The sequence below is a fragment of the Neopelma chrysocephalum genome, unplaced genomic scaffold (assembly GCF_003984885.1).
Source record: "Neopelma chrysocephalum unplaced genomic scaffold, ASM398488v2 Primary Assembly neopelma1_63, whole genome shotgun sequence".
In the NCBI taxonomy this organism is placed as follows: Eukaryota; Metazoa; Chordata; class Aves; order Passeriformes; family Pipridae; genus Neopelma; species Neopelma chrysocephalum.
In genome coordinates, this window is record NW_020897720.1 from 9,643,643 (window position 1) to 9,670,798 (window position 27,156).

The 27,156-nt window shown below is 45.4% G+C and overlaps 2 protein-coding genes across 4 annotated transcripts in view; both read right to left on the reverse strand.

Moving 5' to 3' along the window:
- Positions 1-21: 21 nt before the first annotated feature.
- On the reverse strand, positions 22-12,833 carry SAP30L (SAP30 like). 3 transcript variants are annotated; one of them, XR_003534111.1, is made up of 6 exons: positions 12,545-12,833; positions 10,677-10,799; positions 8,955-9,053; positions 6,828-7,001; positions 1,178-1,294; positions 22-116 (listed from the first exon to the last, which is right to left on the reverse strand). XR_003534111.1 is itself a non-coding variant. In XM_027682582.1 (5 exons), the coding sequence occupies exons 1-4, from the start codon at positions 12,728-12,730 to the stop codon at positions 6,873-6,875; spliced, it is 537 nt and encodes a 178-aa protein (XP_027538383.1). In that variant the 5' UTR covers positions 12,731-12,833; the 3' UTR covers positions 1,043-1,294; positions 6,828-6,872. The 3 variants fall into 3 exon arrangements, 2 of the variants coding, with proteins under 2 accessions (XP_027538383.1, XP_027538382.1); XM_027682582.1 differs by lacking the exon at positions 22-116 and having other exon boundaries at positions 1,043-1,294; XM_027682581.1 differs by lacking the exons at positions 22-116; positions 1,178-1,294 and having other exon boundaries at positions 6,621-7,001.
- An 8,977-nt stretch (positions 12,834-21,810) lies between these two features.
- GALNT10 (polypeptide N-acetylgalactosaminyltransferase 10) overlaps positions 21,811-27,156 on the reverse strand; it is a 77,765-nt gene continuing 72,419 nt past the window's right edge. The window contains exons 9-12 of the mRNA XM_027682578.1: positions 26,075-26,296; positions 25,107-25,223; positions 23,216-23,365; positions 21,811-22,483 (exon numbers count right to left, since the gene is read on the reverse strand). Of these exons, the coding sequence (XP_027538379.1) occupies positions 22,316-22,483; positions 23,216-23,365; positions 25,107-25,223; positions 26,075-26,296 (657 nt within the window). The 3' untranslated portion in view covers positions 21,811-22,315. The remainder of the gene's footprint in view (positions 22,484-23,215; positions 23,366-25,106; positions 25,224-26,074; positions 26,297-27,156) is intronic.

Sequence of the window (27,156 nt, forward strand, 5' to 3'; positions counted from 1 at the left end):
AGGGATGTGCAGTTTTCAGCTCATCAGATCAATCTGCTGCTTCCTCAGTTTCTCAGTGTGGTTATGTTAAAGACTGAGCAGATTCTGCCTTGGTTTTGAGCTTCTTCTGTGGGTCTCTTGGCAGGGAGCAAACATGAGATTAAGTCGCATTATTCGTTAGCCTGTGCAAATAACAGATTAACTGGCAGCATTTATTTCTATCACAAGTTACCCTGGGATGCAGGATGGGGTGAGGGGGGCAAGTGTCCCCTGCAAGGGCCACAGCAGTATAAATAGGCATATTCCCACTGAACAACAATAAGGAGACAGGTCTTTTGATTGTAGGACAGCACCAAGGAAGAAGGAAGGATTCAGGAGATGCTGTGGGATTGTTTCAGGGAGAATTATCTGTGCAAATCTCTACTGCACATCAACAGTGCAATTTCACAGAATCACAGAATATGTGGAGTTGGAAGGGATCCACAAGGATCACTGAGTCCAATTTAATTTGACAGTGATAAATTCTGGCCTTGTATTTTAGGTATAAAGCTTTCAACATTCAATCATCCTCCTCTGTGAGAGCCCAAGTGTCTGAAAAGCTATACTACAACTTCTTTCCTGGCTAAAAATCATGGCTAAAGCATGACTCAAGCCAGTGCCAGCACAGCTTTTGGAAACACCATGACAGGGTTCAGGAGAATGAGTACTCAAGTTTCTGGCACCACTCGCTTCTTCACTGCAGCAAAAAAGTGAGGCACCTTTATCTGTAAGGCTGATGGTCAGGAGGAACCACAATATGGGAAAAAGAAATGAAACAAAGCTCTTAATGGGAAAGGATCTTGAGCACTGGGATGCTACATCTCAGCATTGCTCTGGTGCAGCACCCACCTTGTCAGCTGGACATGCAGCTTTGACTCTGGACAACATGAGCCATAAGCCATGTGTAAAACGAAGCCAAGGCTGTGCTTGAGAAGCAAGCAGAAGCACAGGGCTGAACTAGACATAAAGAAGACTCATTAGGAAACATGAATCAAAAGAGAAGCCGCACTTGATTGACTGGACATGATACTGGAGGGGAGGATCCCCATCGCAGAAAAGCCCAACACTCCAAAATGCAAAGTCACGTGGTTCTTCAACAACCTCCATCCTTCTTGTGAGTTGTATTTTTGTTGCATTCAAAAGACTCCATGAATTGCACTTGTACAACTGACATGGGTTTGTCACAAAATATCTCATCAGCTGAGTTTTTCTGCTCCAGGCTTGGCATTCCCAGTCAGCAGTGCCACTCTCTGCTCTTTGTCGGCAGTTTTCAGCCCTGGGGAGGTGGGTGGGAAAAGACGGTGAATCTCAGAAGTCTGACAAAAAAAACCCCACATCCATACAAAGCAGAACTCCACTGGCTCTAGAGCCATCAGTGCCAAGGGCAGAAAGGCAAACAGAAGGGAATGTAGGCCTTGTTGCTAGATAGATCATTTATTAAAGTGAAATTCAGCATCTTATCTTTGTCAGACAGTACAGAGTTAAAGTCTCATACACAGTGAAAGCAGGACATTTCCTACACCTCAGAGAAATGAGTTCTACAGCTTTTGCTATAAGTTACTAAGTTGCTTTAACAATACACAGCTATATTACACAGTTAAAAATACAAGGTGTCCAAAACATTTGGCATAAGATCAGCACAACACATGGAGGCCAGAAACAGAAGAGGGAACACAGTTTTTCTCTCCCAGTAAGCCTGCCAAAAGACCCTAAACCATTCTGCAAGTTACCTGCTACCCATTGCACCAGCTGAGGAGCAAAGCTGTGGGTAGGACAGGAGTAAACCCAACCCTGTTAGGGCTCAGGTTAGCCAGAGGCTCCTGGAGCCTGCTGATGTACAGGATGGCCTGCAGAGCTGCTTTCAAGGGAAGTTCAGGTTTAAGGCAGGAGCCTCCCCCTCTCCCCATACTTTCTTCAAGCATTTAATTCATCCCAATCAGATGTGTTCACAGGCAAGTCAAGGGATAGCTGTGAAAAGTGCAAGGAATATCTTACATTGTAACAATTCATTTGCACTTCTAAAGTGGGAAATGAAAACTCCCTAACTTGATAAGCTAGAGATGGCTAAAGGACATCAGTGACACGAGGAGTGAGGCATCAATAACATTCCTTCACCTTTGGGACTCTTCAGTCAATAATCTGGGCAGTACAGGGACTCCTTCTGGACAAGAGGCCACCTTGTACTACCCGTTCTTCTAAACTGTAGAGGCAAAGTGACTCTAGTGCTCTAGGGAAGTACTGCCATCTGCCAATTTAAATAAACAGTCCCTCAGCAGACCCTCCCCTCCTACTGCAGTTACTGCTGAAGATCTCCCATTGGTATTTACATTTGGCTCAACCAAAAGATGTAAAGTGCACAGCTCCCCTTCCTCCCCCTCTCATAAAACATCCATCACAAGAGCTGATGCAGAACAAATCGTCCTCCACACTGCTGCCTGTGGAAGCGTGTTTTGTTCAGTCTCTGTGGGTCATGTCCTGTTTCATACTCTCTGTGCCATCATGACCCACATACAAACTCCCATTAACTGTGGATTATTTCAGCTCTTGTATTCAAAGCCTCTCCGAACCCAGCCTGCACTTCAGACTCACTTGAAATGCCAGACTTGATGTGTTTTGGTCAAGTCTTGCACATCGGGGTATCTGGTGATTTACAACCACATTTCTAGGAAAAACTGGGACCCAAAATGCTGGGGACAAGTGGTACAAACCTGCCCGCTCTGCTCTTTTCAGGCTGAGCATCCAAAGTGCCTGGCAAAAGAAACATTTTAATGCAATTGTGTACTTCAGGTTGATAGACAATAACCTTTGAGATTCAGAAATTTTGAAAACTGCATTCTAACACAGCCTCCTTGGATATATTTGCACTTTTCAGCCATCAAGTTGCCAACAACTTGAGTCTTTGCATGCTTCCAACTCCCTTGAGCTGAGCTCAAGCCTGTAACTACCAGCAATGATTTCTCCTTCTTCCCTTGAAGTGAGCAGAGGGTCAGCATACAGGATGAAATTAACCCCAGAAGAGATGTTTCTGCATTATTTGGATTGCATACTAATGGCTTCGGATCTAGTCAGAACTCTAATTAGGTTAAAGCAGCTCTTCAATGAGAATTGAGCTAGGCTATGGAATGGCATTAGGCTATATAATGGCTGGAGACCTTCAGACATGATTCCTCTGCCCCAGGGTGAATGTCACCTATGCAGGCTTGTAAGAAATAAGCTTCCACTATTATAAATAGAAGATGACATCTGGTCATCCTCCATGCCCCCAAGGCTTGTGCTCCATGGTTCAAAGCTAGACAGAATTTAAGGCCCATCTGTGAAAAGCAAAATGCAAAAGGAAAAAAAAAAATCTTATCATACCAGCCAAAGCGATTTGGGTCTTACACCTTTCCAACAAGTCCCATCTAAAAGTGCTGAGAAAATGTCCCACCTCATGGCTTCACAAGTGTGAGGTTCAAACACATTTACTTGGAAGTTTCAAATAAAAAAGTTGGAAAGTCTTTTTTTCTCAATTGGCATGCAGCATAAGGAATCGAACACACAGCACGGTATTGTACACAACGACAATTGCATTGTTGCGTTTTCTGGTTATTAGACACTAAATGCTTTTCAAGAATCACAGGCACCCTGAACATGGATATTGCTACTGAATTGACGTGTGGTTTTAGTTCATAGCACGGGAGCCATCAAGTGGCTGACCCTTCCAACAAGACATCGGCTTTCTGTTGCTCAAGGCGTTTTGCTCTAGCTAAGTTGAGAACAAGGTAATAAGGCATTTGCAAGGGGTTTATAAGGCCATGGGGTCCGACAGCCAAAGATTCTTCTGTTTCTTTGGTGTCTTGCCTCCAAGCTTTCCACCTTATAAACAACTGCTAATGGCTGGTAAACATCTCTTCATCATCACACTTCACCAAGAATATTTTTCAAAAAAGTATAATTGCTTTAGAAGTGAAACCAACAAGGATCACATTTCACATCAATTGACTATTTTCAGGAAAAAAAAGAAAAAAAAGTTTCCTGGATACCACCTCTGCACAAAAGCATTCCAGTGAATACACCTGAACAGATGGAACCTGCCACCATATTTCCTTGAAAAGAATCATTTTGCTGATGGCTACTAAAGCACCCCAACAGATTTATTTACTCTTAGAAATAAAACAAAATAAAATACAACAACAAAAAAAGTAAATCCCAAACAAACTACATTTTTACAGTTTTGGTCTAGAATCACAGAATCAATTAGGTTGGAAAAGACCTCTGAGATCATCGAGTCCAACCTATGACCGAACACCACCTCGTCAACCGGAACGTGGCACTAAGTGCCAAGTCCAGTCTTTCCTTAACCACCACCAGGGATGGTGACTGCACCACCTCCTTGGGTAGCCCATTCCAATGTCTAATCACCCTTTCTGTGAAGAATTTCTTCCCAATGTCCAACCTAAACTTCCCCTGATGCAGCTTAAGATCACATCCTCTTGTCCTGTTGCCGGTTGCCTGGCAGAAGAGGCTGACCCCCACCCGGTTACACCCTCCTTTCAGGGAGCTGTAGAGTGTGATAAGGTCACCCCTGAGCCTCCCCTTCTCCAGGCTAAACAATACCAGCTCACCTAGCTGCTCCTCACAGGACTTGTGCTCCAGATCCTTCACCAGCTTCACTGCCCTTCTCTGGAGTCGCTCCAGCACCTCAATGTCCTTCCTGAATTGAGGGGCCCAGAACTGGACACAGGACTCGAGGTGCCTCACCAGTGCCAAGTACAGGGGAAGAATCACTGTGAGGCATAATCCTCTCAGCTCAGAAACTCATTTTCCCTTGGTAATATCCTCTGATGACACGAGCACTTTGCAGACTAACGTGCAGTCAGAGAATGTACCCTTTTAGTGATCTGTCCTGAATGAGAGAAGCCGGATCGTGTTGACTGATGTGGGAATTACTCCACCCTTTCAATAAGGAAAGGACTATCATAATTAGGAAATTTTTAAACATTCATGAAATACCAACACAAGACATTCTCTCCTCATTCCTTGAACCTCTCTCTTGTCTGATGTTCCATATTGAATTGAACAAGGAAATGCTGAAACAATCACACTCCCCACACGTCACAAATGGGACGTGTACCATAACAGAGTATTCCTGCATATGATACAGGACTCAGACACATTGAAATTTGTTGAACGTGTTTCTGGAGTATTAGCAAACAATTTAGAGTGATGTGAACAACTTGCTTTAAATTGTGACTTGATTTTTAAAGATACCTTGGGAGAGCTTCAACAAGAGCTTCACTAAGTGAACCCTTCATGCCTTATGAAACACAACGCAGTACTAAGCTGGGACCATGACCTGTGTGTTTAGCTCTTCAACAAAGCTCCATCCAGTTTTGAAATATTAAAACCTGCCATTTACAAAATGCTAGCCGAAGTTTTCTACTGCTCAGTTCGTTGCTTAAGGCTTGTTGAGAATATCCTCTCTATGTGGAGTCTTGGCATCTTGTACCAGAATGGAGACATTGGTTAGGACAGCAGAGAAACATACTGATGTTTTAAATCATGAGGTCCCCTGAAGAGAATTTGAGGTCACTGGAGAACAGTCAGTCACGACCAATACTTTTATAAGCTCCTTTTGCCAAAATAACCACTGTGTTATTTGTAAGGACACCTTGGTTTTAAATAACAAATTCAGGGTGATCTCCTCCTACAGTGCCCAGTTAGGAAGCACCCAGGGTGCCACCCTCACTCACACAGCTCTCATGAAAGCACATGTTATGCTCATGAATGGCAAATGCTTCGATACTTCTTGCCTGTTGCAATGACAGATGAAGTGCATCATGAAATGCTCCAGTCAGATCACTGCCCTGGTTATGGTGCCTCACCCATAACTCTGCTTTATACTAAACAGAGACTGCAGAGCCCCTGAACCCACACAACAGTTTTGTGACACCTGCTACAGCTTCAATAGAGAATTCACAAAACTTGTGACTGATACTGATCTGACACAGAAATTAAGAGACTGACGTCTCAAGCCATTGTTTCACCTACCATCACTGAAATATGTATAAGTGAATTCAACAAGCATTTCTACCAACATGATCAGACCCAGCAAATAAGCTGTGTTTGCCTTAATACCACATTCTGAGGAAATGCAGAAGTTTTAAAATTCTTACAGACAATTTAATTAGTGAGCTGTTAAATAAAAGAAATGAGAAAAAGAGATTGCAGAGAGTTGGTTGGCATCCATGTCAGACGGGGTCAGGAGGAAAAATGGTAAAAAACATATATCAATTTCAGACTAGTCAAGTAGCATTCACTGGAGTAGATCTGGTGAGCTGGAGCATTTGTAGAAGTTTGGGACTTGAAGCACTGACTCAAGGCAAGACAGAGCATGTGTAGGTGAGGAGCAAGCTTCAGACAAACTTCTGACCCATGCACCTCAAGAATGAATTTTATCTCTGCTGCTCTTCCAGTCCTGTACCAAGACAAACTGCATGGTGGTTTGTGATGCAGTCTGAATTCAGTGAAAAAAATTCCATCTGGGATCTGAATTGCACTGAGATGCAGATTTCCAGAGATGGTTTAAAACACCAAGTTGACAAACTCCACAGTCCTACAGGTTTACTTGGTTTCCCCATTATCCTCATTTCTTTATTCCAATGTGACTTTGAAATGAGGGGAAGAAGTCTTCGGAAACATGTTGGGCACACGTTTTCAAATACTCCTGATAAGAATGTCAATATTTTTTCTGTCATTCAGACACTGCATTTAAAAAAAAAATTTACAATATACTTTAACAGTTCTTATATACCTAAAATACACAATACCATATGTTCCTTTAAGGTCTCTCTTATTCCAAGTCTTGTTAACCTTCAATCTAGTTGCTTGCTGCCTTCTGATTTCTGGTCCAGCCTGCTCTTGTTGTTCTTCACCATGTAGATGAAATATGCAAGTGTCTCCTTCTCATTCACCGGAATATTCCTGAAGTGACGACTGACAGTCTGGAAGGACAACATGTAAAGAGACAGAAATGCTGAAATTAAACAGTAGAAATAACCAGAATGGGGTTTCTCTTCACTTTCCAAAACCAATTTTACGGCCACTGAGCACAATATACTTTTAGTCAAACACGCACCGATTCCAACTGTCAGTCCTCATTTACCTCCCTCTCTCTTTACAGCTGGAATGTGTGTATGAACATAGCGTAGTCTTGCTGTGTCAGCAGGATTTGCAGCCAACCTAAAAGCGGAATTTGGAAGCCAGAATGTCCTCCTGCCAAAGCAGCACAGCTCCTCCAGAGCGACAGTTCATGCCGAGATTATTTGGCGAGCAAGTTTTCTCTGCACCTCCGTGTTTTAAAGGAGAGCGTAGGAAACACTGCAACACTTTGCTGTGTGAACCAGATGTAGCAAAGTTTTATCCAGAGAGCTCTCCTTTGGACTCTTAAGTTTCCACTGAAAGGAACAGCAGTGAATTTGCACTGGCAGGGTTAGGATTTGGTGAGGGCTACCCCTCTCTGACACTGTCATAAGCCCTGAACCATTAGCTGCTTTTTCCTCAGAAAATGAACGTAGAAAACATGTTGAAGCTGGATGTAATCTGCTTCTCACATGGAAGAAGCTATTTTTTGGTACCAAACACAGCTCCAGAACTGAATTTTGATGCAGGCTGAGCAATAAGTCACTCCAAGAAGATTTATGGAAGTCTGAGTTTTCCTTACGGTGGGATAGCAGCAGGAGTCTAAGAGCCTCAGGCAGCAGTGATTCAAGCATAGGAGCTGGATGAGGATCCAGCATAGGGTCAAAGCTGTTCAGACTCCACAGGAAATCTGGGAAGTGTGTGACAACTTTAAGTTAGGCTGCCTTTATTTTCCTCTTGCATAGTAGTTGATCTTTGCTTTCCTCTTGGGAATATTCATGGTAAATTCCCTAAGCAGGTAGTCCTTCATGGCAGGAGGCAGCTGACAGACTATAAACTGCTTAGTTGAACATGACAAATCAGAACTACTAATGAGGGATACCCTCACCATGCTTTCTTCAACTTAATCCTACAGGCACTACACTACAATTTCTCTATATTCTGTATATTCGCTCCCTAGGTGACTTTGAAAGAGAGAAAGACAGTGTCTTGCTGACTTTTTTGGTCTGCTGGTTTTTGTTCTTTAAAGCAAGAGTAAAAGCGAAGTGGACAGTTTTAGGTAGACAGCTGTGAAAACCACAACTTACAAAATCAACCTCGCTACCATTCAGTAACTGCTACAGCTTTTTCAAGTTTAGAGAAGACTTTTCTCACAGCACGTCATCAGATCAAGTCAGGATAGAGCAGAGCAGATGCACACCAAGCACAACTCACCCAAATAACACAGAGCTACAGAGAGTTCTTTCTGTACAAGTACCCATATGGTGAGAAAGCAGCAGCAGAGGCCCTTAAGGAAAAAGTCTTTTATTGACTTAATACAGAAAAATCAGGACGAGGGAGGGAAATAAGGAACCTGAAGTCACGGTCAATGATTCTGCCTTTAATAATAAGCAATTCCAACCAGTTCAAGTGCCTCTGAGGAAAGAAAAACTAACAGGGGCACTTAGGGAGACCAGTAGTGTGTAAGTCTGAGTTTCAGTCAAACAGCCATCTCCAGATCACACCCAGGCCACAGAAAACAGGTTCTGTTTCTGCTCCCTAAAGGTCACTGATTATGACTATAAACAAGGCAGGAAAGGAAGCAGAAACAAGCCAAGTTACTAAAACATGCTTTCAAGAGCCAGCTTCCATGCCTTCCGTGCCTGTCCCAGGTGAAAGCAACTTTCTGTTGGCATCATCCCCTGAAACCCTTTGCAGAGCACTCAGTACATACCAGTGAGTTGCACAGGTATGAGTGTCCACAAAACATGCACTTGAAAAGAGGAGATAAGAAATTTTTTAATAACAGAGATAACGCTACCTCTGTCATCACTTACTTCTGCAAGCTGAGCCTTGTTGAGTCCAGGCCTAGTCTGCAACTTATAATGCCTCTTGTAACGTCTCAAGGTGTTCACTTGGAGCTGGAACAAGTCAACCTGCAAGTGATGCAGAGAAAAGGGGATGAGCACTACCTTTAGTTTCTATGAGTAGTTATTTTATCTAAAAATAACTACTTCCTCAACAGGACTGCTCTTTGCCTGCATTCAGAACCACACTGGTTTGCTTTACTGACAAACCTCAGTATATTTTGTATTTGTTAATGCTAAAGGACCAAAATAGCCTCAGGGAAATAGAAAATTTTGTTCTGGTTCACATGCTGTCAACAGAATTGCTGGCCAATTTCTGCTCTCAATTACACCTCTGCAACCTCCAAGCAAAGGGGAACCTTTTGTTCCCACAAGGTTTAAAAAGCTCACACATGAAATATCAATTTAGCAGGCACTGAACAAATGGCTTGTGACATAAAACAGAGCACAGAGATGAAATGAAATTCAAATACTTAAATGGGAAGTGCACAGTTTAAAACCAAAGGGGGTGGTAGGGAGGTTAGAGGAAGAAAGATGAGGATCATGTGGAAAATGCCAAGTTTCAAAGACAAAAGGAATCTGTGCTGAAAAGCAAGAGGAAAATTACATTAAAACTGACATGGTGCAGAGTTCCCTGTTGGAACTCTGCTGGGTGATGTGCATCCCTCAGGTTTCAGCCACCAAATACCCTCTGTGCTCTACAGCACCATTTTTAGACGCCTGCTGGGTCTTCATCAATCACCCTGGCAACTGCTGTAAAGCCTGAATAGGAAAGTTTTGATGGAGAACCTTGAATGGAAACATCAACAGCGATAACAGAAGGTCAGGTGTCCTTAAAAAAACCACCACACCAAAAACTTGCTACTCTTTCAACACCTCCACAAAGGAAACGTGTGGGTACAGCTTTGCACCAAGGCACAGCTTTGCTGGCAAAATGACTCCTGGTGGCTTCCCCCTCTCAGAAATAAAAGGCTCTTTGCCAATAGGGTTGGCATTTCCAGCAGAGGGCTCTGCTGACGTGGCCACAGCTCCGCTTCTCCCGATTATCACCTCTGCGCAACTTTTTGCCGTGTCTACAGTACCCGAAACATCACTGAGGCAAATGCAGCACACAATGGCACAGAGAAGGGATTGTTCTAGAGTTCTGTATCACAGAAAATCTCCCCCAGGCCTATTTCCTGAAAGTAAAAAGGTGTTACAAACTATTTAGAGGTAGTTTTAAATAGTCCCAAAAAACACCATATGTGCAAAGGTCTGGAGAAGGTCAATAAGCCTGGATGTCAAATACTCAATCAAAGAGAGTGACCTATTGAATTCTCTAGTGTATTTGGAGAATGATTTATCCTAAGTAACAAAGAATCATATTGGAGCCTCAGACACCACCAAAAATAACTTATTTTTACCTTTAAAAAAGAATTAGGACCAAATACAGCTTTAACGGTACATACATGAAGCTGTAGTTACCTTATCACACCTCTTTTTATAGAAAACTTTACATGGGCAAAGAACTCATACAGGAATGAAGAAGAAAATTAGGACACTACACATGAGAAAAGAGTCCTCCTGGAAAGTCAGAGTAACTCTACAGCAGCTTCAGTGGAGTTGCAATTTAAAATGTAAATATTTTCTGATACATGAAACCATCCAAGTGAAACTTCAGCATGCTCAGAATTGGTAAAGCAGCCCACAAACCTCTGGAACATCCGTGTCATGCTCAGGAGAGTCACCTCCATCATCGCTCGTCTTCCTCTTCCTTTTGTTTCGCACACTTTGAATGAAGTTCTTGTGAAAATCACAAATATACAGATGTCTCACCTAAGAACAGAAGGGGTGAAAGAGCAATCAAAACAGGTCCTGTGAAACAGCATCCAACAGCAGCCATTTAGACACCAGTATCAGAGTCCATCCCCATGACTGGTGTGACCGACTGCCTTAAGGAATTTCTAATCTTAAACCCCAGGCCTGATATCAAGCTCTTGAGTTACAAATAATTTACATTACAAAGGCTAAAGGGAAAGAAAATTAAGGACTCGAGCTCCACCTGAACCTGAACCTCTGCAGATAATACATTTCTTTTTTATGGGTGCAATCGTATGTCAGAAAAAAATAGGTCCTTGTCTGGAGGAAGTGCATTTGCTTCAGGACTTACTGTCAGCTAACTACTAAGAAAAATATTAATCTGTTCTACTCTTGTGAACTTTCTGGCTTGAATAGTACAGAAGATTAGTAATGCAAGTTTTTCAACACCTTGACCAAATAAAAGTTGGCTAATTACCTCAAATAAAACAAAAAACACAAAAGCAGAACTGTCTTTCCTACTGCTTGTTCAGCCATGGAACACCCCTTTTAACAAATATTATCTCATTAGATTTAGCAAAAGAAGGGACCTCAAGTGATCAAAATCATCTGGTATCTGTAAGGTTAAAATATCTTCAGATGACACAGGCAACCTACATTCGAAATCGCTCCATGCAGCCTCGCTTCACACTTTCCCTTTGTTCTGAGTTCATTAGTCTGATCTCCCTTTTTTGTTTCTAAAGCCTTACATCTGTCAACAAAGACTCATTTCCGAAATGCAAGAAATTACTATGCCACTAGGCCAATCTGCTGAGGACTACAGCGAGGAGAAATACTCCATTTTTTAAGAATATGTTTCAAATTGAGTCACTCTCTTTCCGTGACACGATGCGATTCAGCTGTGCAGAAGGGACCCAATAAACCGGGGGAGCTGCCAAACAGACTGACTCAAAACTTCAGCTTTTTTTTTTTTTCCTTTGTTTTCAGCGGTTTTAATCTTTAAAGATCTGGTAAGAAAAGCGTGCAGAGCTGGATTCCGTTAAGCGAGTCACTTCTGAGAAATTCCTTCGGGCTGCTCTGCTCTACCTATTTCTCTGCTGGGTGAACGACCCGCTTCTCTCTAGAGCTGACAGCTGCCACTTGATGTCATTAAGCACCAAACTGGGCTGCTTGGTGTGCGAACAAGCCCTGCTGAGGCGGCATCGCATCTCGCCGCCAGCTCATCTTTTAACCTGCTTCGCTACAGCACCAATTCCTACCAATTAAAGCAGCAGCGTCAGCGACGCCTCGCTGAAGCACCGAGTGCTGTTTTCACCTGACAAGCGCCAGCATTTCCAACCCGAAACCGCAATGGAAACAGCGTCCCTGCCTCCGGAGCACGGGCAGCTCGCTCAGCATCGCCCGCCTCCCAAACACGGTGTTTTGTGTTTCACGCATCACGAGACTCGCCGTGCCACGGGGAAAAGCCGCGTCTGCAGCGGGGGAAAAGCCGGTTCCGCATCCAGGCACGTCCTTCCCTTCCCTTTCCCGAGCGCTGGATGGGGAAAACGCGGTCCCGAGGAGCCGTGTTGGCCGCTCGCAGCCCCGCACCTCGCCCCCCTCTCCCCGAGGGGCAGCACCGAACCCCCCCGGACAGCCCGAGCCCAACTCGCCGGGCGGATCCGCCGCTCCCCGGAGGCTCCGCAGTGCGGTGGCGGCAGGGGCCGGCCCGGCCGCCCCTCCGGGGGGCTCGGGGGCCCCGGCGAGAGGCCGCACTCACTCACACTTTTGTCGATGTCCAGCTTCAGCTTCTTCTGCGAGATGCTCTTCTGGATCCTCTTGCTGAAGGACGCGTTGCCGGCGGGGCGCACGCAGCGGTCCCCGTCGTCAATGAGGCAGCAGCTCTGGCCGTAAAAGGGGGCGGCGGGCGGCCCATCCCGGCTGTCCTCCTCGGTGCTGAACCCATTCATCGCCCACCTGCCCGCCCCTCACCCCGCGCGGGGAGCCGACAACCCGGGAGAGGGGGGGTACGAGCCGCGCCGTCACCGCCGCGCCCTCGGGGGGACCCCGCCGCCCCCGCGGGGGCCCCCCAGCCGCGGCAGGGGAGGGGACCCCCCTGGGCCGCCGGCGCTCAGCGCTGCCCGCCGGGCCGGGCCCCCCAAGCGCCGCCGCCCGCGGGGAGCCGGGACCGCGCAGCGCCCGCACACACAAAACCGCCTCCCCGGCCGCGGAAGTCCCACCCCCCGGCTCGCAAGCGCCGCTCCCATTGGGCGGGGCGCACAGAGGGGCGGGGCGCCCCGCGCCGCTCCGCGCGCCCATTGGGCGGAGGAGCTGCCCGTCAGCCGCCACCGCCCCGCCCCCCGCGGCCGGAAGGTCGCCGTGAGGGGCGCGGAGGGAGCGGTGGGTCCGGGTCCGGCCCCCCGGCCCTGAGGGGACCCGGTGGCTCCTGCCGGGCCGGACTGGGCCCTGCGAGACGAGAAGGGAAGCGTCCCGGCCCCGCCAGCATTCGGGCGTCCCCTGCTCCGCACAACCGCACGGGACCCCCACGCCCAGCCACGGGACCGCGGGTTCCTCCAGCCGGCCGGGGCTGAGCCGGCACCGCTCCTGGAACAGCCGAACCTGTGACAGACCTGAACCTGCGGCCCTGGGACACAACTCAGGTCGGCACGGCCGCAAATGCCTGTTTGCGGATACAGCGTCATGTAGGCAAGAGTTCCTGGCTGAAATATAATTTTTTTATATTATAAGATTATATTATAAGAAATGTATGATTTTCCTTCCTCCCCCCCCCCCCACTACAAGGCAGGGATAGTGAGAAGATGGGACCTAGAAAAGAGTTTCCCAAAGCAATGTGACTTTAAGCTTCACATTTCTTTCATCTGCAGGAAAAAAAAAAACAAACAAAAACTCCCACAAACCCAAAAAAGTAAAAAAGGGGGAAGAAAGGGGGGGGGGGAAGGAATGAAATTCCTACTGATCTGTGAAGAAAAGATGTACCTTCTGGAAACGCCACAATCTCTGTAATACCAGACAGCAAATCCCATTGTCAGAGGTGCGTGAGGAGCTCTAAAGGGAAAAGGATTTCATCCTCCTCAAGAAAAGACTTTCTGCACAAGCAGAAGAAAGGTCCTATAGGCTAAAATTACTTCAGAGTCTGAAATCCTGCACGTGGAACAATGTGCGTGAGCACCGGGTGAACTGTGCTGAATCACACACACGAAATACCTTTGCAAGAAAGACTCCTTAAAGCCCTCGGTCATCAGCTCAGGCTGCCCCACAGTGACACTGACAGGCACCTTGCAGCCTGTTCTGCCTGCTCTGCACAAGACAATTGAGAAAAGCCAAAATCTGTATTTTCTAGCATTCCTTACACTGCCAAACATGTCTCAGAATAAATGTGGAGGGGAGGGACTTAATACTCCTCAACAGTTCTGCCTCTTGTCTTTGCTTTTACTGCTGGTGCCCTCAGGCAACTGGTAATTGCTGTTTGTCCATGTGACTGGTAGGGAACCACAGTGCACTCTCCTGGGGACAGGCTCCCAGGAGCTGGCTGTTCTCATGGGAAGCTGATGAAAACAAATGAATTTACCCACAGACCAACAAGCAGTTAGTGAAGAACAAAGAGATTTAAATAAGCAAAATGCCACTGCTTATAAAAGCCCCAGGCCAAACTGCCTGAATTAATACCCTCCTGGCAAAACCAGATAGATATTCCCTTGTTTTGGGGAAAGAGTAAACACAAAAGGCTGAGAGTGATCTTGGATCTCCTTATACAAAGCTTTCCAGGTTTATCTTAACATTACCAATAAAGATCAAGTGGCAGGCTGAGGAAATCTCACAGAAGGACTATCTTGACACTCAGCTGTAAACACAGACTGTAGGGACAAGTGATAATAGGAGCAAATGAGATAAAAGGGAACATGACCATAACAGGTAGGACTTCCTCCTATCCCCATGGGGACGAGATTCTGCAGGTGGTCCCTGGACTATTCTATGGCAATCAGGAATGGCTGGAGAAAGAGGCACCATAAGTGCTAAAACAGGTTGGTGCTGACCGTCAGATTGTATTTCATCTTGGGCTGCAACCTCTCATCCCTGCAAATGAAAAGATTTTAAGTCGTTTTGCAATGCTCAGTAGAAGGAAAAACCCTGTTTTTGTCTCTTTGCTAATTCAATGTTAATTACCTCCCTTCTCAGGCTAACACAATGATACCTTTTAACAGTCTTTCAAAATAAAAAAAAAGTGCATGGAGGTGTTTTTATAATTGCAGTTTATTTCAGCGTATTTATCCTCATGGGAACCTGCAGATTTCACAGTCTGCTAGTCCGGAACAAGCTTGCTGTGAAATAAACTGCCTCATAGAGACATTCTTTATTGGGTATCTATCACTAACCTGATCCAATAATTCTTTGTGGGAGCTGCAATGAAGTGAGAAACAATGTTTCATAAACCCATCAGCACCCAGGCAGCTTTAGTGCCTCTGAAGCGGTAATGGCCTGCCCATCCCAGTCACCCTCTAATCAAATTAGAGGAACCTGCACTAGCCTGTAAATCTCACCTGGAGCAGCACTACCCTCTAAAGATAAGTCCGTGGTGTAGCTGTCATGTGGAACTTACTGTTTTAATGGAGCCATTCGGGGGGCTTGGGACAGAAATGCTTCTCTCCAAACGGTCTGTGCTGCTGGAGGTGTCCTGGGAAGCTGCCTTTTTAAAAATTTTTTTGTACTCCCAGTCAGAAATCAGACCATTTCCTTTCTCGGCACCTTGAGGGCCAATGGAAGCACTGCCCTGGCGCCTTTCCCCGGACTCCCACTCTCCTCAGCACTTTTCTAGGGTGGCACATATCGAACCTGCTAAAATGCTTAAACTGTCACAGCTTTTGGCACATACTCACCCTGGGCAACGTTCCCATGGCCAAGAATCACAGCACAGCCTTCCCTGGGGAAACAGTTAACCTTGCAGTTATCTGCTGGTCCCCCCAGAAAGAGCCTTTCCTTTCCCTCACACAGGCTCATTTTCCCCACACGCAGATCTTCACACCTTTCATTGCTTGTCTCCCATCCGTTTTTTTCACTGTTTTTCATCCAAAGGAGTTAAGTAAAAAGGAGTGCTGAGAAGGCTGCTGAAGAAATGAAGTGGTGACAGGAGAAAGCACTGAGGGTCCTAGTGGGAACATGAGCAATGCTGAGAAACTTCCCTTGTCTTGGGCCAAGCCCGCTCTCCCCAAATGGAGATCAGAACACAAACAGGGCCCCGAGCTGTTAAAGCCCTGCAAACTGAGGTGTGGGATGGATCTCCCAGCAGTCGCTCCCAAGGCAGACAGGCACAGAAAGGACAATGACAGCTGGGTTTTCTCCCCTCCTCTGTGCTTCCCAGTGTGCCCTACCAAGGACTGTCCATGGCAACTATTCCTCAGGGGTGTTCTACCTGGGCATAAATCATCCACCAGAGCCATGGTCCATCCAGGACAGTACCCCTGGGCACCTACTTGCATGAACACGTCTCCTCCACGTCTCCTCTAGCTTTGTCCACATCTTACATTTCTCCTCATGTCTCCTCCCCTCGTGGCTGCCACTCACTCTTCCTTCAGCTCTGAGCTGAGGTGCTGCAGGATCCCCTGCTGGGCTGTAGTTCTGGGACATGATGGATTGTTCCCATCAGTTTCAGAGCTGCTGGGAAGCAGCTGTGAGAGGCAGACAGAGCTGCCCCTGGCTGCCTGAGCCTCCTTGTACACCCAACACAGCACTTGGGCACGAGCTCCTTGGCTGTTCGTGCGTACACACAGCAAATCCTGTGCTCTATTCCCAATGCAAAGGGCAGCCAGGAAGGACGTTTCCCAAGGGGGCTGGAGGACACCAGTGTGTGGCACGGCAGGAAGCCTGTGCTGGGGAAACACCTGACCAGGGATAACCAAGCTTACAAATAGAGAGAAGAGAAACACATCACTGGAGCAAAACAGGCAGGGACAGTCACATCTGCGCACACAGTTTTCAGAAAACACATTAAAAATTTATTTTAAATATATTATAAAAGGAAGTCCATTCAACTTTAAAAACACTAGGCATTCTATCAATGATTCCCAATTTATGAAAGCTACTACATTAAAGTGCTACAAGTCCTTTACCACCCCCAGATATTAGGCTGTTGGTCCTAATATGCACAAAATAAATACACACTGATTCAAGAGGCACCATCCAGTTTTACAGAGAAAATGCATGCAGTACAAGGAACAGACAAACTTAGACCTAATCACCGAGATCCTGGAGAATGCATTTTGAAACCAATTCCCTTCTCCACCCTAGAGGCTAAAGCTATTTGTTGTTGTTATCATAAGGGCTAAGGTTTCAGGCTATTAGCTTGACCAGTTTTTATCTTGTTTTGTGGTTGAAGTTCACATTTCCTTGCTCACTAATTGGGATTAGGACTTTTTGCAACTAGAGTTGAAGTAGTATAGTTAAGACCACGTAGATCCAGTGGCTTTATATAAAACTCCCAAATCCCTCACATCTGCTGGAATCATTGAAGTCTTTTGAATATACAGAAGCAACAAGAAAGCTCAAAATGCAGAAAGTAAAGGAGTGTACTCAGCTAGCAGAGGCAGAGTCAAAAACAGTCATAGGCTTTTTATTAGGTTTTCCATAATCTATCATTGCCTAGTTCCATACAGACCTCCGAGCTAAAGCGTGGCACTACTAAGGAGCAATCAGAGCAGGAGTTGAGTTTATTTCAGTTACGCTTTAAATTTATAATGTCAATAAATCAATCTGAAGGGTTAATGAGGAATATGAAATGAATTGACAAGTCTGTGTTGAATGCTGATGGAAATTTCAGGTCTCATTTCCCATTCTCCACCCATCACATCTCTCCTCTCCACTTGAACCAGGTGAGGACTTGCAGCTTGATTTAAAATCTGGACTTAACACTCATTAGGTCAGAAAATAAAGCACTTAAAGGTAAATCCCACACAAGCTGGGAAATTGCAGCACACAGAATTTCCTTGCTTAAGATCAAGTAACAGGCCACAGTAGCCTGGGAGCAGGATCCAGTGCTCCTGGCTCTCAAGCTAGCTCCCTTTTGCTGTGTATCCTGTGAAACCACACAGTTTATCCATGAACCACAGGAGTTGGGAGTGGATGTGGGATGCAAGGTACACGTGCAGTGCTTGTGTTGGCAGAGCCAGGCTGTTTCAGACATGGCTTTACCAGGGTTGTTTTGACTGGAAGCATGACAGGCTGACTGCCTGAAAACCATTCAAGTGCCTGTCCATATCTTTGAAAGACAATTTAAAATATAATCTTCTCCCTTTTCAAGCAGCAGTTCCACGATTGCCCAATATGGCTTTTAGGAGATCTCTCCCCAGGGTGATGTGAGCCAGCAGAGCTGCTGTGACAGCCCTGCAGCAGCCCCAGAGCACTGTGCTCTTGCAATGCTGGTGGTGCCTGTTTCACTCTCAGTATACTGATCTCAGTGCAGCAGGGAGGAGGAAAGTTTGCTGACTGGAACTCTCCAGTAAAGGAAAGCAAAGCCCTGTGCACAGGCTGCTGTAAAACCAACCAGGAAGAAAGTCAGGATGAGAAATTGCTTTCTTGCTACTTCTGTATTAGAGCTGTTAACACACCCTTTAAAAAGTTTCCCACTGATGGAAGGCATCGACTTTTTCTGAAAGACACTTCTGGCTGCAGGTTTTATAAGCTTTTGGGACTATCTGTGATTTGCATACTTAGAAAATAAAATGCAGGATCCTGCACGCCAGTGAAATCATGAGCCTTCACCATGAGGTGAAACATCCAACAGGTAACCCAAGACATCCTCCAGCCTAGCTCCAGTTGCTACAGTGTGCCAAGAGGAAGCAGCCATCCTTTCCAAGTCTTCCTATTAGGAGTGACAACACCCCCTCGAGTCATTAATGATACTGATTTAACAGAGGAAACACAGGAGCTTCTGAATTACTGTCGTTCACACAAATTTTGCACTGAAAGTCAGACATTTTAAAAAAACACACACAAACACTGCACAAGTCAAGCTTTCTCTTACATCCTTATCTCCCAACTCCTTCCCCTCTCCTCTCTTGTCCAGCAAGGCACTAGGAAATGGTTCAAGTTTAAGCATTTGCTGTACATTTACATTTAAAAAGGCACATCTTTATTTTAATGACGCTGTATTCCCCTTTCGGGAAGGCTCCCACATTCTTCTCTTGTGGTGTGGAAAAGGAAGTTAATTTCCCAGGTATGAGAAAAGACACCTTGCACACATGAGAGCCCCAAACCTATTTACTGTCTGTAAGCCTTAGAGATTAGCACCAGTAGAGATCAACAACAGCTTCAAGAGCAAATCAAAGTATTTTTATGCAACACAACACACACCCAGGGATCCCTCTGTTGTCTCGGATTCTGATACTTAAAAGCAGCAGAACTTATGCAGACATAAAAAGAGGGGTGTTTCAATACTTTTTTTGGGAAAAAATATGAAAACATTTATTTTGCATTAGATAATCACCGGTAGTTAATCTCCAGTCTCGACTCACATGCGGATGTGAAGATTTGCTTATGTATTCATGCTGTAGCAATTTTGCTTACAAATAACCAAAATTAATTGGAATAATTAACCAGATTGCCCAGCAAAGGCTCAGTTAAAGATGCAGATGATGAAATACAGCTTCTATTTCTCAATCAGTGGATGGTTGGCTATATTAAGTCTTTGCATTAGTCAGCAAAGCCTCTAGGGTATTGAAAAGTATAATTGATGCAAATAAATTAATAGTTCAAAGCCCAGCGAGCTAGTCAGAAATGTACAGAATTTGTGAGGCACTTATCACACTCAGATACCAAACCTTCAGCAAACAGATAAACCACACTTAGAAGGAGCTGGTAAAACCACTCACACTAAAGCTCCAGTTTCTGTGTACTGGTGGTAGGTTGTCAAACTGGAATTGCCTCGACTACTACCTAATGTTTTGGTGCAAATTACTAAGAGCTGACCTTTATCTCCAAATTAAGATCTCCAAGTGGTAAAAGACCTGTTCATTACTGCAGTTCTCTCTGAAGCATCCTGTGAGCCAAGCAGGGCTCTCTTCACAAGGTGAGCCCAAGTACAAAGCAAGCCATGCATTTTAGAAACAGAAGCTATTCCTCTCATTAGAAAACTAAGACACACAAAGTTGCAACCTGCAAGCAGAACAACCTACAGTCCATTTATAGAATCTGCTGATTGTGTCTCAATTATAAAAAACTATCACTGTTCATGGACAAGCAGCTTCTTGTTCCACAGGTATTAAAACATTCATAAAGACATCTAGTCAGGCCATCTAGTGCTCCACAGTCAGCACTACTAGACTAATGAGAGCATTAATAACTTAAGGAAAAGCAGCAGCCAGACACAAAGCGCTGGAAGGTGACTCTGTCTCCCACAGAAATGAAAGGGGATCCTAATGACAGACATACTGTAGTAACTGAGAACATAAGATGTCAACTCTGCTTGATGCTGCTCTCACTTCCATACAATACTGCTACAGAACTGTCACAAGGAAAACCTAGAGCTTTTTTTGTTTTCTTCACTCTCAAAACATTAGACAACAACACATTTTGGCAGCCTGGTCCCAGCTGCAATGCAGCACCCAATGTTTCCCATGCTCCATGACTGCATGGACCAGGTAAGATGGCAAAAAAGGCTAGACATGGCCTCAGCTGTGAGGATGTGAGAGGGGGAGATGATTTTGATCCATTGTCAGCACATCACAACAGAGAGTTCAAGGGGCAGACAGTTGTGCCCAAGTTTGCTCCCAGCTGCCAGACACAGCCCTACTCGTCCTCAAAGACATCTGAAACATGGGCAACGATCCTACAATTGGCAATATCAAGGGCTTCTTGCTTCTTGAGCTCTACAGAGGGAGCCACCCTGCTTGCTTTGGGACACCAGGCAAACATCTCCTTGCCTTCACATGAAAGACATCCCTGAGCAGAGCTTCCATGCCCCTCTGAGGAAGGGAAGTCCACTAACCGTGCTCATCAAGAGTGCCAGAGGGGTCCTATCCCCCTCACTCCCAGAGCTGGCTGTACACTACCTACTCTTGCAGCACTCCTGCATGGGCAATTGGACAAACCAAGGAGCTGGGCAATTCCTGGCAAAGGAATCAGTTTTACACAGCATCTGTGCAGAAGGTTAACTGCATCATCATTCACAGATTTTACCAGAAAATGCCACTGCTGCCTTCAGTACAAGACTAATTCAACTAATAAACTAGTAAATTTGTTTTTGCAACAACTTCATTTTAAACCATGGATTTTTTTAATACTTGGTTCAGATAGACTTGAACCAATGGTCCTCCACTCATCCTTTAGTATCAGTACATTCATCCTGGCTCACGGTCTGGCAGATCCCACAGCCAAAACAGAAGGATAACACCTTGCACTGCTCACTGACTGCACAAGGGAGAGGGTACCAGTAAAATGGGTCCATCAATCCCACATCTCTGCATAAGCAAACAGATCTCCAGTCACAGTAAACTGTACAGCGCCGTGGATGCTGGGACATGAGGAGAGATTAATAGCACATTCCCACAAGCCTAGAACACTACTGACCACAGGACTCAAGAAATTACAGACTGATGAACAAATGGATAAAGACCAATGGCTAATCTGAGCCCTGAACTGATTATCTTGGATTAATCTGCTCACACCAACTGTGAATGGAAGTTGCCTGCATGTAGTAGATTTAACTCTGAGAAACCCTGGAGGCGTCCGTGCTAAAAGGATTATGAATAAGAAGCAAATTTGGAACCTGATATCCAAAGGCTCTTAGCAAAAGTCTTCACCTGTAAGAACTGTGCTCACTTAAAAAACCCTCTGCTAATCTTTCACCTTGAAGATTCAACAGTGAGTGACAAACTGACTGCAAAGTGAATGGACCAGAAACACAGATTTCTCATTGCTAATAACTACAGCCATATTCCCAACACTTGGCTGCACTTCCACTAGAGCTCATTCCTTCATCAGAGCTATGATTTGGAAAATAATAATGCTCAACCTGTTTGAAATATATTTGATCCAGGGCAAAAAAATATGCATTTCATTTTCCACTGATGGGCTTTTTCTTTTTTTTTGATAGGAGGCTTAAATCCTGTCTCAGGATTTTACTTATATGGCGTTTGGAAGATAAAGCTGTGGGAACACTTCAGCGGGTGGTATAGCAGCTACAAAAAGTCCTGGAGGGTCCTGGATAATAAAATCATTTAACACAAGACCCAGGTGGGAAATAAAACAAAACAAAGGAAAAAAAAATCCATTTGAATCACATTCAGACTCCTCTAAAAACAGAGTTTCTGTTCAGTCTCAGCACAGAATTGGCTCTGGCAAAGCCTTTAAAATTCCACCATCCCCAGAAGAGAAGGATGCAGCATCTTCACAATAAAGACTGGCCTGCTCGTTAACCTTCTCCTGAGATTCTCCCTTTTACCTTCATTAAATGTTTAAAAAAAAGTATTCTTAAAAAAATTTTTTGTAACCCTCCCCAGTAAAAACTATAATTGTAAAATATATATATATATTTTCTCAGTCTTTTAAAGATCAAGATTTCTGTTAAATTTTTCCAAGATGGTTGAGTTTGTGTGTTCAAATATCCACTGCTGTGTTGGAGATGAAGGATTGCAGCTATTCATAAAGATTTTTCGATCACTCTCACTGCAGTCCATACAGCTGCTGCTGACTGGATGGTAGAGAGTCTTGTCCTGGAGAAGAGAAATTCGATGTGAGGTTGCCAAGCAGAAAAAAAAAAAAGTTGTTTTAAAACCAACAGAAAGAAGTCTTAAAAACCAAGGCAAGCTATTGTGTCATCCAGAGTTGCTCCACACTTACATGGTTGGCAAGTGTCTGAGTTCATTCCTAACCCTTGCAACAGAATCCAGCCCAATCCTCACACCTGCACTGGGAAGCTCTAAAGCTGTCCCTGAAGCCACAGGCTCTCCAGGCTGACATCCTGCTGCATCACTCCGGGGCGCTGTGCCAGCAGACTGCAAGGACTAGGACAGGGCACTGAGACAAGAATTTACTTACCTGTTGCCCACAATAGCTTAGTTGCTTTAGTAGGAGGATGAATAAATCCTTATCTACTTTTGGCACGATTTTCCAGAACAAACCAACTCTCAGAACACCTCTTTGCAAACGGGTTTTGCAAAGGTGTTGCATCACCTCAGTGCCAGCTGTGGACACACTGCAGAGAGTGTCCCTTCTGCTCAGGAGCCCTGGAGTCCTCACCTTCCTAACCAGTGGAATGGGGGAGTGACCTCTTTCTAATCAAGGGTAATTAATGGCACAGTGACAACAGATTGTCTGCAGATTCTCTTATCGCAGCTACGTGAAGGAATAAAACATGAGTGGTGACATTTTAAGAAATTTAAGTGCCTACAGGCAATTTGACACCTTAGAAGGGAATACGCATACGCCCACACACACAGACTCACTTTTCGGTATCTCCAGAGCTGGTTCCCCTTCATTCCATGACAGTCATAGAGGGTCACAGGGCTGCTGTGGGAAATGGCATCGAAACAAAACTTCTTGGTGTGCTGAGGATCCCCGGGACGGATGTCCTCTCTCCAGCTGAAGGTGAACACCTGCCAGGACAAACAGGACCCTCAGGGTGGCTGGTACTTGGGCATGATGTTTTCACCAGCAGGAGGCTGTTCTCTGTCCCCACAGGGTGGGGGTGACTTCAGGGAAAGGACAGTATCTTCTACAGAAAAACTACTCCCACCTCTGGGGACAAGCATTGCCGACCAGGGGAGTCTGTACCAGTTGCCACAGCATGTGAAAGGAGCCCGTGCTGCTGCAGCCAGCCATGCTGGTCAGCCTGGGTGTCTCTGCAATGCAGACATACATCAAGGATTAAATGAGCAGCTGACCAATTACAGCCTTTCACAGCCAGCAAAAAAGGCAGAGAGCTACAGGAGCTCTGAGTTCACGCTGGCAGTAAACACCCAAGTCTGCACAGCCAGCCTGCAGTCACCTTGAGAAGTCTGTCCCACAACTTCTGGGACAAGAGACCAGGAGCCCACAGCTTCCCACCCCACAGGAGTGTCAGAAGGGCAAACACATGGGCAATGCTTCCTGGAGCTTTCCTCTACTGACCCTGCAATGAACTCTCAGTGCTCTCAGGTGAAATGAAGGGATGGACAGTACAGATAAGCAGAGAAAGGGGTTTAGCTCTAGAAACAGGGCACAACCTATGCCTGGCAACGCTGTGGCCTTGATAAAAGTGTCCTCTGTGACCAGCACTAGCCAGTGTGCTTCTGCAGGGCTACAGCCAGCACTCCTCCATCTCAGCCCCTAAGGAGAAGGGCTGTTCTGTGGGCTCCTTTGGAGGCAGGTGGAGGAATGGTTCTCTCTTCAGAGATATCTCATGGGGCAGTAAGAAAGACTAGTAATGATCAGGGTGCTGCTAGCAGAACCAGCGTGGCCAAAAACTTTTGCACACAGAAGCCACTTTGTTCCTGCCTCTCTTTTAATCCCCTCTTGAGAGACAAATTACCACAATCATTTAGGCTCAACACTCCACAGAAGTTCAAGCAACATTCTCTTCCTAAACAAAAGCCAACGTTAATTTTCAAGATCCTCCTGACACAGGGGCTCAGTTTTGGACTGTGCCTGAGTAAATTGGTTTTGCTTCTATTTTTCACGCATCAAAATTGATATGCAACAACCCTCTGTCTCCTACTACTGAAGCCGTTCCCTGAAGAGTTATGCATGGCTCTGTAATAGAGGCATTGTTTTCTTGATCTTTTCTCAGCTCATCTGCTACAGTTTAGACAAACTAATATTTTCCTCCCTTCTGTTACAATAAAGCTGTCGTTTCTGGCACCTTATATGTTGAGAGGGTGAATCTATAACCCGGCTGGTATCATCTCTCTCCAGCAATGGTTGCGTGTTTATAATGCATTTGCCTCCTGTCAGGAGGATGATAGTGAGCGCTTATTGAATGCTCCTGCAGGTTCATTAATATGCATGATGCTCCTCTATCACTTCTTTCAGCACAACCTTTGAAGTTAATATTCACTTTGTTACATATTACAGCTGCCTTGTTACTGGTTTATTGTTTTGGCATATTGTTTCCTTGTGATTTCTTTTGTTCGCTCTGAGAACTTCAAAGCAGAGGTAAAAGCTCTGCTCAGAGTCTGCCAGGCTCCAGACCCTGCCACAAGCACAAGCCACATCCTGCTACCAGCTCATCAAGTACAATTAGCATGTGAGCTTTGGGGTGCACCTGACAGCTCTGCAATGGCCTTCCTTAAACATTGGTTCTTGTAACTTGTCCATCCCCAAATTCAGGGGCCGATGATTTATCAGATGGATTGTTACCTGCACGTTGTTCCATGCTGCTTCTCCTCTGTCCTTCACGCAGTTTTCCAGCCTCAGTGGGGATCCCAGGGCTCCATGCTTAGTATCCACACACAGTCCAGTTCCTACATTGCGTATCTGAAACAGTAAATTAGTCACTAAATCTCCTACTCCTACCAGGTGACAGGAAAGACGGCTCAAATTGCCTCAAATAGCACCAATATTTGTACGGAGACAATTTTTAAGATTCCTCACTTAACTGTGTGTCTGAGCTGGCAGGTAACAGCTGAAAGAAAGCACAAAACTCAGAATGGGGCCCATTGCCAGCTGTACCACAACCTCCATCTCACAGCAAAACCCACAGGACTGCAGAGTCCACTGTAATGTTGTGATGGTGCATCCTCCTCACCTACACTGTTGTCTCAGAAATGCTCATTAGGCCTTGGCCTTGACAAACAGCACCAGGGCTCAGCTCCTCTTGACCTTATCAGAAGCACTGTCTGCCACAGTTGTGTGTAGCAATCCACGACTTCACTCCTGGGGTCATTTTTTAACCAGAACACAGCCAACTTTCAAAAACAGGGATGGGTTTTCTGGCTTTCAGATGGGAAAGCTAAGGAGCAAAGTAGCTCAACTAAGTTGTGAGGCCCTTTGGAAATACAGGGTTTCACTATTGCTCAGCTGCCTCCTCTCCCTAGTCCTCTCTTTGGCATGTTCTGATTCCTACTAAATACACAGCGTGCAGAACAAGCCAAGTCTCTGTTCTTGTTGTAGCTGCGCATTAATAGAAGCAGCTGCCTGCCCAACTGCCTGCTTTGATCAGGCCACTGCAATGGCAGAGGAGTTCTGGGCTTTGAAACATATCAGGCAGATCTTGAAATACTCGCTTGCACCTTCTCACAGCCACCCAGTACCGGAGCACACGGGCGACCTTACAAACCCAAACCGCAGCCTGTTTGCCCACTGCAGACATCAGAGCACAAACTTGCCTCTCCCCAGGCGGCTGCTGGAGGTTCCACTGGTGGGTAGAACTTTGGCAAGTCCCAGGCGACCTCGCTCATGAACCACTTGAAGCTTTTGCAGTTGAGGTTGTTGCGAAGCTCCTTCTGGGCCGCGACGTCCCCCGCGGAGAGGTGCCGGTACTCTGGTCTGCGCTGGTAAATGTACTCGGCGTACTCATCCATCCACACCTCAGCCACCCGCTTCAGGTTCTGTGTGGGCAGCAGCCACGGGTGAGAACGAGAAGGAAAACCACCTGAGAGCACTGCACAAACCACTGACATTAGCATTCAGAGCAGCTCGCATGTTTTCGCTCAGAAAGGATTTTCATTCACATCCACTCTTTCTCTCCAGCTTCAGGACAAAGATTATTTTTATTATTCTCTAGTTCCAAGGGACTTTTAGAAAGATATTTTCAGTTGAGGTCAAAAGAATCCTGGCACTTGGCCATTATATCTAGTTCCTTGTGGCTAAGAAAAACAACATTAATCAAAAGTTGTTTTTTTTCCTTTTTTTTCTGTAAAGAAACTAGTCAGAACATGATGCTGGTAAATACCACTGGACATTCAAAGGTCTCTGACAAAAAGCTGCTTTCTTAAATCCTCCTTATTGCATCTTTTATATCCATCTAGAAATGGGATTTGCAGTACTCCCTTCTGGAAAGCTTCAGTTCACAATACTCTTTCTTAGTACTATTTTTCCATTTTCTTGGGTAGAAGTCTGACATACCTCCGGAATATAGAACTTTCAGGTGATGACCCTTCAGGACAGAAGCAAAGGGTTTACCTCCTGGCAGGAGTACATTTCATGTATTACTGTAAAGCTTAATCCACTATGCAATTCCAAGACAGCAATAAACACCACCCTCTCAAGACAATCTGCTTGTCACAGCACCCTCGAGACTGCTGGATCTTGGACTGTTCTCTGGCAACATCAGGCACATTCTTGGTGCCAAGACTTGCCATGTGCAGTTGTGACTCTGGTGACCCAGCAGCACTGCCTACCTTGCATGAAGCTGGTCAGTCCTGCAGTGATCATTTTCTACCAAAAAAATTAGGATGCTAAGAGCGAG